General features: G+C 32.7%; 1 protein-coding gene across 4 annotated transcripts in view; it reads right to left on the reverse strand.

Moving 5' to 3' along the window:
- Positions 1–12858, reverse strand: part of GRIA4 (glutamate ionotropic receptor AMPA type subunit 4) — a 666530-nt gene that overhangs the window by 64984 nt on the left and 588688 nt on the right. For all 4 annotated transcript variants that reach the window (XM_069554788.1, XM_069554789.1, XM_069554786.1 and 1 more), the window contains exons 10-11: positions 8460–8570; positions 574–780 (exon numbers count right to left, since the gene is read on the reverse strand). In XM_069554788.1, the coding sequence (XP_069410889.1) occupies positions 574–780; positions 8460–8570 (318 nt within the window). The remainder of the gene's footprint in view (positions 1–573; positions 781–8459; positions 8571–12858) is intronic.

A 12858-nucleotide genomic window follows, 5' to 3' on the forward strand; every position in this document is an offset into this window, starting at 1 on the left:
AAGTTTAAATTTATTGTGTTCAGCAGAGTTGTAAGAATTTCGCATTATTGATGAGTCTTTCATATATGCTAGCTAGTTTGCTGATTGCTTCACTAATAATTTAAAAGATATTTGCTTATAAATAGAACCAATAGAAATATAAATAATTAGCTAAAAAAAGGCTCAACTTTATGCTGTTAAAGGAAATCTGCTCCTACAATTATCAAGTAACAGATAAGTAATGGACTGTTTTGTAGCTCTCAAAACATGTCTCTGGTATAGCAGCATCAAGCTTAAGAGAACAATCATCATAGATATTGAAGTTAGTGGGGTTTTTTTTTGTTTTTTAAATAGAATATTATATTCTGGGTTTTTATCTTTTTGAAGTTATCAAGTATTAGTTTCCCTAATTGTTAGGAAATTACACTACTAATGAAATAGAGACATATTTGACATCATATATGCTTCTTTGAATGTAATTGCAAATTAAAAAGAACAACAACAACAATAAACATTTAACAATTGATATGTGCCCAAGTGAAAAAAACTTTCAGGTTTATGTAAGTAAATTTTCTAACAGATTGATTTGCTTACCCCATAAACAAGTTCTCCTACCATCCCATTCCAGATTTTTGTGTCTGCATCCCTCGCTCCATATTTTCCATCAGGGACAATGGCAATTTTATACTTGATACCAATATGTTTTGCAATTTCAGATGCCAAATCTACACAGTATCCTTCATACTTGTCATTTCCTTCAAACATTTCATGATTTTTCTTGTACATAACATATGGGGATTCCTATAATGAGAGAAGTAGAACTGTAAAGGAGAAATTATGAAACATTAAAAATTCTATGCAACTTTCACTTTCCCAACTTAACTAATGGTTTTGTGTGGCAAGAAATTGATAATAAAACAGATGAATATATAACTATGCTTAGAAGTATATTAAGTTGCTTTATAGACTTTGTTTTTATACTAAAAATAGAATCTTTAAAATAAAATAAATTTCTTTTGAGTGATTATTACATACTTAGCACTGTGACTGTGATAGGAAAAATATATGTTAATAATTGACTAGAGAAGCATAAATTATCATCTATGTCAATGGGATTACCACTTTCAAAGTATCTCATGACCTGAAGACTACTTAGGAATCAACTTTGTGCAATAAAAGACTTATTTAAAGTCATAGGTCTCTGTATTCTGCATCTTGTTTACATTCAACTGTGACTTCCTTCAGGAAAAGAGCCATATTATTTTTCTTTGCTCTCTGGGATTTAGCAAGATGCCTTGGTCAGAGCAGGTATTTAGCAAGTGCAAAGAAGAAACAAATTAGCAGTCCTTAACATTTTACATACTAATTTGTATTAAATTGGTTTTCCTAAAATTGTCCTGTATTTTGGCTTTAATTAAGGTTGTGATCCAATAATTTTTATTCTATTATAAAAATATGTTCCCAATGGAAGCTAATAATTTTTCCTAATTGTGAAAATCATAACTATTCAAGTAATAGTTCTAGTAATATTCTCATTTAGTTTTTGAAGCAATAAGATGAAATAGGATGAAGAATTATTGTGAAATGAAAAGATTATTGCTAATTCATAATAACTGAACAGTTTTTGGTACGTACACACACACACACACACACGCACACATCCCTAAACCAAACCATTTAAAGTCTGTGAAACTAAATAGACATTAGCAGAAAAGCACTTGATTTTATAAATAAAACCTAACGCCACCAACTAAAAGACAGGCTCAGTGAGCATGCAGTACATACAGAACTCCAGGCCACATTTCAGATTTCTTAATCATTTGCAGACAAGGAATGACCACTTTTGACTACAATGTTATTGAAGTCACGATATATATTTTATAAAATAGCACTGTGATATTAATTTAGTAACTTTAATATGTATCTTTTCTTTTCTCCCAGCAAATCTGTAGTTTGGAAAATTGAACTTGTTCTTAAAACTCATTAGAAGATGATTTACTTTGCATTACATGACAGTCTACACTAATTCTGATTTTGTTTTAAAATACTTTGTAACTATAGAAACTATTTCAAAAAGCAATAGAAGTGTAAATTATATAATATGTGATTTTCTCATAGAAATGCCCTAAATAACTCTATTGTGGGCAATTGTTTAGGATTTGATCTTGTATTATTTTCTTAAATCCTGCTTTAGGTAGACATGGTCAAAAGAACCAGAAGTCTCTCACTTCTTCCTTCAATTTGATGGATATTCTAACACTGGACTTGGTTAAGAAATTTCTCCACCTACAAAATAAAGGCAGCTAATTATCTCTTTAGATAGAAGAAAATTATTTGTTAGCTTAAAGAAAACATTCTCCAGATATAAATCATTTTGCAAAATATGAATGTGGTTATAAAAATTGTAAGTTGTTGCAAGATTGTTAATTTCTAAGATATGTTATGGAATATTACTTAAAATGAACAAATACTTTCATTTTGTCTCTTTTCTTCTTGCGATAGTTAGTTAAAATATGGAAGAATATGTATAAACAAACACAAATTGCATATTTTCACAATCCTTAACATTCTAATTGAAATGATTGTTAATGTTACAAATGAGAGGTTTTCAAAACGAGTACCGCTAAAGATCACACTTGCTACTAAGGTTGATAAATTCTAAAGAGTCTGAAATACGTGAACACATGAATTTTAGCCCTCAAATGTGTATTAGCTTGTGTACAGAAGTCTCTTTAGCTAGTATTATCATCTAACTTGCAAAATCCCCTCTACATTATATAGTGAATAATTTGTTTCATTAAAAGCTACATTTTCAATGTTTAGTCAAATATTTGATAAATACCTGCTGTGTGCCAGGCAGCTTGCTGGGAACTAGGGGTATAAAAATAAATTATATATGCTCCTCATTCTCTTACGATTATGATTAAATTCTTTGTAATAAAGGTACAGCAGTGAGAATGGTGGGAGACCACCATACATAATAAAATATATAGTAAAAAATAATACAAGCCCTCAGTTATTTAGTGCTTGCTCTGCGTCAAGTACAAAGTTATTTAACTGTTATTTAATGGTATCTTTTTATTTATTTTTCACACTGCCATTTTGAGACAGGCATTTCCCATTTTGTAGATGGAAAATTTAAGCTTAAAGACTTTCAACATACTGTTCAATTTCACAGAACTAGCAGGAGTGGAAATTGAACCCATAATGTGAAATGTCTGGACATTGTTGAAGCTACTGTAGCATCTGTCAAAATATATGCAACTATTTGAGATTTCATGTGATTTAACAAGAGAGAAGACAAGATTAAACATATGAATTTCTGTATTTTTAGTGAATGAAAGTTTTGAAAAAACAATGAATTAATACCTTTCCGCATTTCCTCATAGTGTCTGGTACTCAATAAATATAAAGATTTCCTGGTCTATCAATGCTTCCTAAATAAGAATATCATGGCAAGGTATTTACATTAGAACTTCTGGTTCAGAGGTTCAAAAGGAAAGTAAATATCAGTGAGGTCCAGATCATCTCTTTTGAAACAGGCTTGTTTCAAAATACACTAAATACAAATTTATTTAGTGTTTTTGATATTTTTCACTTTCTTTTTTGGATAGCAGCACCCATCAGATTTTTGTTTTCCTAACAAACAAAACTGAAAATATTTATTAGAAGTTTGTTGCTGTTCAGTCACTAAGTCATGTCTGACTCTTAGGGGCATGAATAATTGTTGAGATTCAAATATTGGTGCATGCAAATTAAGAGAAATAAGATAATCACACTCAGGAAGATGGAAGAACGAAAGGAGAGAACAGCTAGGCATTTCTTGAACAAGATCTCTCATAACTGCTCAGCTCTTTCCAGTTTCTTTGAATCTGTCTCATTTCTCTTTTGTTTCATGTTAAATCCAAATTAGCAGAAAATCCTCAACATGCTCTCAATCTTTTCTTTTGTCCCATCTCAAACCTGATAATTTATGTATAAGTAGCCCTTCAAACACTGCATACTTGAGGAGACTCAATATAAAGTTATGCTGAAGAAAATACCAAGTCTTCTCAGAATAGTAAAAAATGAGTTATAGTCAATCATTAAAGGGTGTTTGTGGACCATCTTTGATAAGCAACCTTCTGGAGCCCCAGGTTCTCAATTGTGGATTAAAATGGAAGACTATAACCGACCATCTTTGTTATCAATTGCTGTGTTCTGTGGGACAACAATTCCTTAAAAAAGTTATTTGAAATGCATTACTTCTTAGTGATTATGAGTTTATTAGTACAATTTCCATATGCATAGCATTCTACATCTGCTCTGCTATTTCAGGAAAGAAATTAATCTCTATTTAAAGCTATGGCATTAGGGTTTGCTTATGAAAATGCCTATATAAATGAATTAAGATGATTTTCAATAAATAAAGTATCATTTTCCTACTGAGAAAACTTGTTTGGAATATTTGTCTTGCTATTTAGCAAAAATAAAACTGTCAAAGTATAAGATTTTCTAAACATCACAAATATAATCATTGAAACCACTAGTTGAAACAGGTAAAATAATAAAATCAGTAATATCAAAAGTTATTTGCTATGTGGATATTTGCTTTTATCCAAAGAATCTTAATGTAGATAATTTATCCTATGTGTAAAATTCTTAAAAGTGAATATTAAAATGCTATTATTCAATTCATAAGAAATCAGTAAATTTAATACTGGTGTAATTTTAAGTTTATTGGAAATAACATTTAAAAGCATTGAGTTATAAACTCATTGGAAGCAGATGCATGTATTGGGAAGATTAATATTTTGTATAAGAAAGAAAATAAAAAAATCTGTATACTGTATTGATGATTTTCTTTCTGGCTTACTTCACTCTGTATAATAGGCTCCAGTTTTATCCATCTCATTAGAACTGATTCAGATGTATTCTTTTTAATGACTCAGTAATACTCCATTGTGTATATATACCACAGCCCACCAAAAGCTCAGCAAGTCATTTTGTGGTTATCAATACACTCATTCTAAACTTTTTAAAACAATCTGTATAGATATTTATATCTATGTATAAATATGCACTTGTATATTGTATATACATATGTATCTATGTGCAGTGCATTTACAAAATTCCACATAATTATCAAACAACTCATACAAAGAATAAAAAATATTCCTGGAAGGACTGTTATAAGTAAAATTGTTTTAAGGCTTATAAAGTAATTATGATACTGCAGTGAATAAATTTGGATTTTGTGGAAAAATTTCCAAAAGGATTGTTGAGTTCATGAGATGATAAGAAATGCATTCTTAGTTTAGTAATAGTTACAAGTTTCATTTACTTTCAGTGAAAGATTTGGGGAAAAATGAGATTGTCTGAAATTTAATTGTATCTCTCCTTTTTCCAGAGAGCTCAGCAAAAGAAAGTAGTGAAATTATAGAGGAAACCACCACCCCAATGTCTACTGCAAACCACTTTTCCCTCAATTGCTACATTTACCTAAACCACGTGGCACAGATTTGGCTTCCTTAGGTTGTTTATTTTAAATGCAAAATGTTAAATTAACATGGTCACAGTCTCATAAATTTTACAAATGTTATAAAAGTTTTAGTCACTAAGACTTAAAGAGAAAAAATGTTGAGCATCTGAATCCAAAACTTTAGATCTTTCAATTTTGTAGTCATGATTCTTATGCGATGATAGTGTAAACTTACTTTTATTTAGATTCTTTAAAGTTATATTCAGTACGACTATATTCAGGAAGAATAAATTAGTCATTAAAATGAAGACATAAAACAAATAGATTTCAGCAATGCAAAAGCTAAAGACACATTTTATTGAAAAATCGTATCTACTATACTTATGTTTCTTGTCTACTTTCTCTCATTAGAATTAAAATTCAACTGAAAGTGCAGGATTTTGGTTTGTTTTCTTGTCTAACATATCTCAGGCTTATAACTGTGCCTAGCAAATAGCAGACGCTTAATAAATATTTTTGAATGAATAAATAAATTTCTCAATCAACTTTATTCAACAATACCATATACTATTACAGTGTACCAACATGTAAATAACAACAAACACGAAGGAAAGACAAATGGTAGAACAGCAAAGTCATAACAATTTTGATCAAAATGAATGAGTTTCAGTGTCACAACAGCCTTCTTTTTATGTCTAGATATCTGTCTTGCACATAGTTTAACGTCTAACCAATTCCATTCCTGTTGAAAGTTTTCAACTTAATCTGAGGGATTATAATACACCAGTGTCAATATCTCATTCATCTACAAAAAAGCACATTTCTTTCAAGATGAAAGAGATGATGGAGATGTCATAGGTCCTGGGATAATATCAACAAAAGCAAATACAAGGAACACTTTCGGCGAAAGGATGCTAGCATATTTGTTTTTGATTTATTGAAGTTGCAAAGATCATAGGTATTATTTATATAAAGATTACATTTTTATACAAAAGACAGATACTAGTACTGCACTATTTTCATTGCAAAAATATTGGTGACATCACTGTCAAAAAGAAAAGATAATTGTACAGAATAGTCTTTATATATATAGGAAACAATTGGATTTTTCAATCATTTTTACTCATTTTTTGACAGCATGCTTTCTGAAAAATAACCATGCTTGCAAAACTAATTCAATATTATGGCCTGATGAATTGTATCTCCACCCCCTTTAATAACAGAATTTACATTATCCCTATAATGAACACTAAAACACCTTATTTCATGTAGAACAGGCAAAATTTCAAAAAAAAAAAATTAAAGAAAGCAACTATGTGTATCCAGAAAAGAAGGATGCAAATTCATAGATATTTACATTTAGAAAATCTACTCTTGGAATTAGAAGTGATAGAATTCCATCATTTATGTACAATGACCTCATTTCAAGATATGGGAATTGATATGTCAGAATTAAGTATTATTTTTCAACATTTAGTTTCTTGAAAAAGATGAGGATTAATTCTTCTTTGTTCTAGTATCTCAGGAAAGTCACAGAACTTAAAAATAAATGTTTTTTTTTTTTTTTTTCTGGTAGTCCAGAGTTGATCATCCAAGAAGAATGAACAATTAGCTTAAATTTACTACACAGAAGAACAAGACTTGAGCTTTAGTTAGGAATAGTCGAACAACGTGGAGCTCATTTCTTTCTTGATCAATTTCTTAAAATAGGATTCTTCATCAGAGGCTGAAAAGAGGAGGACTGTACTGAAGTATGACTTTCCATTACTGTGTCTTTTTTAGGAACATATATATGTATATATACATATATATATATATATATATATTTAAGTCCCATGCATTACACAATTAAGTTAGAAGATATATATTTTTCATTCATACACAAAAACTCCTGTTGGTTGGTTTAAATTCTAAAATTATAAACTTCCAATTAAGGCTTGACAAATTAACATTAAGTTGCTAGCTGGTAGCGCAACATTGATAAAATTAATTGCAACATGTGAAAGCTTTTCTCTGGCATTTTCATGCTTTGACCTCAATGTCAAAATGTTGGAAATAACTTGACATTACTAAAAACATAAAGTTAAAATTACATAAGCTAAAAATTAAATTACAGAAAATAGTTTATCTTCATTTAGAGTAAGGGCTTTATAAAAGTTAAAAATGTGTCCTGCTAAATGAGACAGTGAGCTGAGGATATGTAACTTAAAATTAGATAGAAACAGTTACCAATTGTTGATCTTCTTTGACTAGCATTGACTCTAAAGAGTATGTTTGAATTTAGAAGAGAAAAATATGAGATACACTATTTAAAAGATAATTTCATGAAAATCTCTTTCAAAAAGCAGACTTAAGATTTAGAGTATTTTTCATTTTATAGTGTGACCGAATGAAGATCATATTTTTATTAATTTAGGAGAATTTCAAAAAATTTTAATACATTTTCCCCCCCACTGGTCAATGAGAAAAATAATCGGTACAAAAACTCCTTTGTGAAGTAAATATAAAACAAAATTTATTTTTAAAGCATACAGTTGTGTAAAACATGCTCATTAAAATCTTAACATTCATATCTCTATTATAAAGACAATGCAAATCATTATTAAATTAATAAAGTACCTGAAAATTATAATGTTCAACACTATTAGCTATATTACATTGAAGTTTTAAAAACAGTAACAATATACGATGTTTACTACTGGGTATTTCATGTGATTAGCTGTTGATCTTGTTCATGTTCATTCTTTTGTCCTTTGAAATCTTAGCATTTGATTCATTTCCAATGAAAGAGTTTCAGTTTTTAACATCTGAGCATTTTTCCAAGAACAATAATGTAACAAAAGATAATACAAATAAAAGTACTGAAATCAGTTCAGGACAAACTTATTCAAAGCCTCAATAGACTTTTGTTGATCAGAACACCAATGCCACCATCACTAAGATGCAGCCTTCACATAGCTGGGAATTAAAATTGCCTGTGGGCAAAACGAAACATCATAAAACACAGACCAAAACTTACCATAATAGTGGTTACAACAACTGTTCTGTTTTCAATAGCTGCTGTGTCATTGCCAAGAGTAGGTACATCTTGAATCAAGACTAATTTGTCTATATCATTCCAGTACCCAACCTGTCAAGAGAGAAAAATCTTGAAAACACATTTTAGAAGAGTTTTCTCTAGTTCTTATTGGAACAATGAGAATTATTAACAAGAAAACAAAACAAATTTATGAAGCAAACACAAAAAATATGTTTGGAAGTTTTCTTAATTGATGATGAGCCAGTTTTTCTAATGTTAATGATACTACCTACTTACACATTTGCCAACTTTATAATTTATTAATACACTTGTGGACTAGCTAAGACATTGAGAATGAATGGGTTCAAAAAAGAATATAGATACAGATGGAATACCATTTTGTTCTGATGCTCTTGTAGTGAGATTGATTGGAAAATTCTATACTTAATTTACATGATTTTTATCAATAATGTTACAGATTTTACAGTAAAGAGAATAGATTTACACGGGGCACATGTACAGGATGTTTTTTAAAAATTTGATTTGTGTATTTTAAAGCAATATAGAAATAGTTTTTGGTTTCATATAACCTAGCCTCTAGATAAAGAATTATACCATTTCTAAAATGCTAAATATATAAAATGTTAACGATTACTTAATATTTTCACTTTTGAAAATTTAAATTTGTATTTTAAAAATTTCAAATCCTTATATTACTCATTTAGACTTGAAGCCAACTCTTTTCCATAAAATATGTTAAGTAATTAATTAAGCACTATACAAAGTAACAAACTAAAATGGGATTCTACTGGAAATTTAAGATTCTTTTCAGAATGCAGGCTACTTTACTGCTTGCTCTCTGACAGACACTGTAATCAATGCTTAAAAAAATGCATCTTAAAGTTTATACACACAGCAAATACAAAGGTAGGTGCAATTACAAGTCCATATACTTTACTCTTATGGTACTTATACTTTACTGTTATGCTACATACACCCAAATGAGTGTTCATTTAATGCTTGCCAAACTTCTTTCAAGGTAAGTGAAACCCAAGTAAGACGGTAGGCACTGAGAGAGGGGATCAGAAGCCAGACAGACTGAAACCACAATCACAGACAACTAGCCAATCTGATCACATGGACCTCAGCCTTGTCTAACTCAGAAAACTAAGCCATGCCATATGGGGCCACTCAAACTGGACAGGTCGCGGTGGAGAGGTCTGACAGAATGTGGTTCACTGGAGAAGGGCATGGCAAACCACTTCAGTATTCTTGCCTTGAGAACCCCATGAACAGTATGAAAAGGCAAAAAGATAGAACACTGAAATATGAACTCCCCAGGTAGGTAGGTGCCCAATATGCTACTGGAGATAAGTGGAGAAATAACTCCAGAAAGAATGAAGGGATGGAGCCAAAGCAAAAACAACACCCAGTCATGAATGGGACTGGTGATAGAAGCAAGGTTTGATGCTGTAAGAGCAATATTGCATAGGAACCTGGAATGTTAGGTCCATGAATCAAGGCAAATTGGTAGTGGTCAAACAGGAGATGACAAGAGTGAACATCAACATTCTAGGAATCAGAGAACTAAGACGGACTGGAATGGGTGAATTTAACTCAGATGATCATTATATCTACTACTGTGGGCAGGAATCCCTTAGAAGAAATGGAGTAGCCATCATTGTCAACAAAAGAGTTCAAAATGCAGTACGTGGATGCAATCTCAAAAACGACAGAATGATCTCTGTTCATTTCCAATGCAAACCACTCAATATCATGGTAATCCAAGTCCAGTAACACTGAAGAAGCTGAAGTTGAACAGTTTTATGAAGACCTACAAGACCTTCTAGAACTAACACCCAAAAAAGATGTCCTTCTCATTATAGGGGACTGGAATGCAAAAGTAGGAAGTTAAGAAACATCTGGAATAACAGGCAAATTTGGCCTTGAAGTATGAAATGAAGAGGGCAAAGGCTAATATAATTCTATCAAGAGAACTCACTAGTCATAGCAAATACCATCTTCCAACAACACAAGAGAAGAGTCTACATGTGGACATCACCAGATGGTCAACACCAAAATCAGATTGATTATATTGTTTGCAGATAAAGATGGAGAAGCTTTATACAGTCAGCAAAAACAAGGCTGGGAGGTGACTGTGGCTCGGATCATGAACTCCTTATTGCCAAATTCAGACTGAAATTGAAGAAAGTGGAGAAAACCACTAGACCATTCAAGTATGACCTAAATCAAATCCCTTATGACTATAGAGTAGAAGTGAGAAATAGATTTAAGGGACTAGATCTGATAGACAGAGTGCCTGAGGAACTGTGGATGGAGGTTCATGACATTATACAGGAGACAGGAATCAAGACCTTCTGCAAGGAAAATAAATGCAAAAAAGCGAAATGGCTGTATGAGGAGGCCTTACAAATAGCTGTGAAAACAAGAAAAGAAAAACGGAAAGGAGAAAAGGAAAGATATACTCATTTGAATGCAGAGTTCCAAAAAAATAGCAAGGAGAGATAAGAAAGCCTTCTTCAGTGATCAATGCAAAGAAATAGAGGAAAACAATAGAATGGGAAAGACTAGAGATCTCTTCAACAAAATTAGAGATACCAAGGGAACATTTCATGCAAAGATGGGCTCAATAAAGGACAGAAATGGTAAGGACCTAACAGAAGCAGAAGACATTAAGAAGAGGTGGCAAGAATACACAGAAGAACTGTACAAAAAAGATATTCTCAACCCAGATAAGGACGATGGTGTGATAATTCACCTAGAGACAAATATCCTTGAATGCGAACTCAAGTGGGCCTTAGGAAGCATCACTACGAACAAAGCTAGTGGAGGTGATGGAATTCCAGTTGAGCTGTTTCAAATCCTGAAAGATGATGCTCTGTAAGTGCTGCACTCAATATGCCAGCAAATTTGGAAAACTCAGCAGTGGCCACAGGACTGGAAAAGGTTAGTTTTCATTCCGATCTCAAAGAAAGGCGATGCCAAAGAATGCTCAAACTACTGCACAATTGCACTCGCTAGTAAAGTAATGCTTAAAATTCTCCAAGCTAGGCTTCAGCAATACGTGAACGGTGAACTTCCAGATGTTCAAGCTGGTTTTAGAAAAGGCAGAGGAACCAGAGATCAAATTGCCAACATCCGCTGGATCATTGAAAAAGCAAGAGAGTTCCAGAAAAACATCTATTTCTGCTTTATTGACTACACCAAAGCCTTTGACTGTGTGGATCACAACAAACTGTTGAAAATTCTGAAAGAGATGGGAATACCAGACCACCTGACCTCCCTCTTTAAAAATCTGTATGCAGGTCAGGAAGCAACAGTTAGAACTGGACGTGGAACAACAGACTGGTTCCAAATAGGAAAAGGAGTGGGTCAAGGCTGTATGTTGTCACCCTGCTTATTTAACTTGTATGCAGAGTACATCATGAGAAATTCTAGGCTGGATGAAGCACAAGCTGGAATCAGGATTGCCAGGAGAAATATCAATAACCTCAGATATGCAGATGACAACACCCTTATGGCAGACAGTGAAGAGGAACTAAAAAGCCTCTTGATGAAAGTGAAAGAGGAGAGTGAAAAAGTTGGCTTAAAGCTCAACTTTCAGAAAACGAAGATCATGGCATCCGGTCCCATCACTTCATGGCAAATAGACGGGGAAACAGTGGAAACAGTGGCTGACTTTATTTTTCTGAGCTACAAAATCACTGCAGATGGTGTTTGCAGCCATGAAATGCTAAGACGCTTACTCTTAGAAGGGAAGTTATGGCCAACCTAGACACCAACCTCTGCTAAAAAGCAGAGACGTTACTTTGCCAACAAAGGTCCGTCTAGTCAAGACTATGTATGGGTTTTCCAGTGGTCATGTATGGATGTGAGAGTTGGACTATAAAGAAAGCTGAGCGCTGAATAATTGATGTGTTTGAACTGTGGTGTTGGAGAAGACTCTCGAGAGTCCCTTTGACTGCAGGGAGATCCAACCAGTCCATCCTAAAGGAGATCAGTCCTGAGTGTTCATTGGAAGGACTGATGTTGAAAATGAAACTCCAGTACTTTGGCCACCTGATGTGAAGAACGACTCATTGGAAAAGACCCTTATGCTGGGAAAGATTGAGGGCAGGAGGAGAAGGGGATGACAGAGTATGCGATGGTTGGGTGGCATCACCAACTCGATGGACATAGGTTTGGGTGAACTCCAGGAGTTGGTGATGGACAGGAAGCCTGGCGTGCTCCAGTTCACGGGGTCATAAAGAATCAGACTAGACTGAGCCACTGAACTAAACTGAACTGAAACTTCTTTCTTGGATTTCCAGATGCAGTTGATAAAACTCATGTTTTCAATGAAATGTATGCAATTGATCACAGGGAAGCCTGGTTTTCT

This window comes from Ovis canadensis, chromosome 15 (assembly GCF_042477335.2).
Source record: "Ovis canadensis isolate MfBH-ARS-UI-01 breed Bighorn chromosome 15, ARS-UI_OviCan_v2, whole genome shotgun sequence".
Classification (NCBI taxonomy): Eukaryota; Metazoa; Chordata; class Mammalia; order Artiodactyla; family Bovidae; genus Ovis; species Ovis canadensis.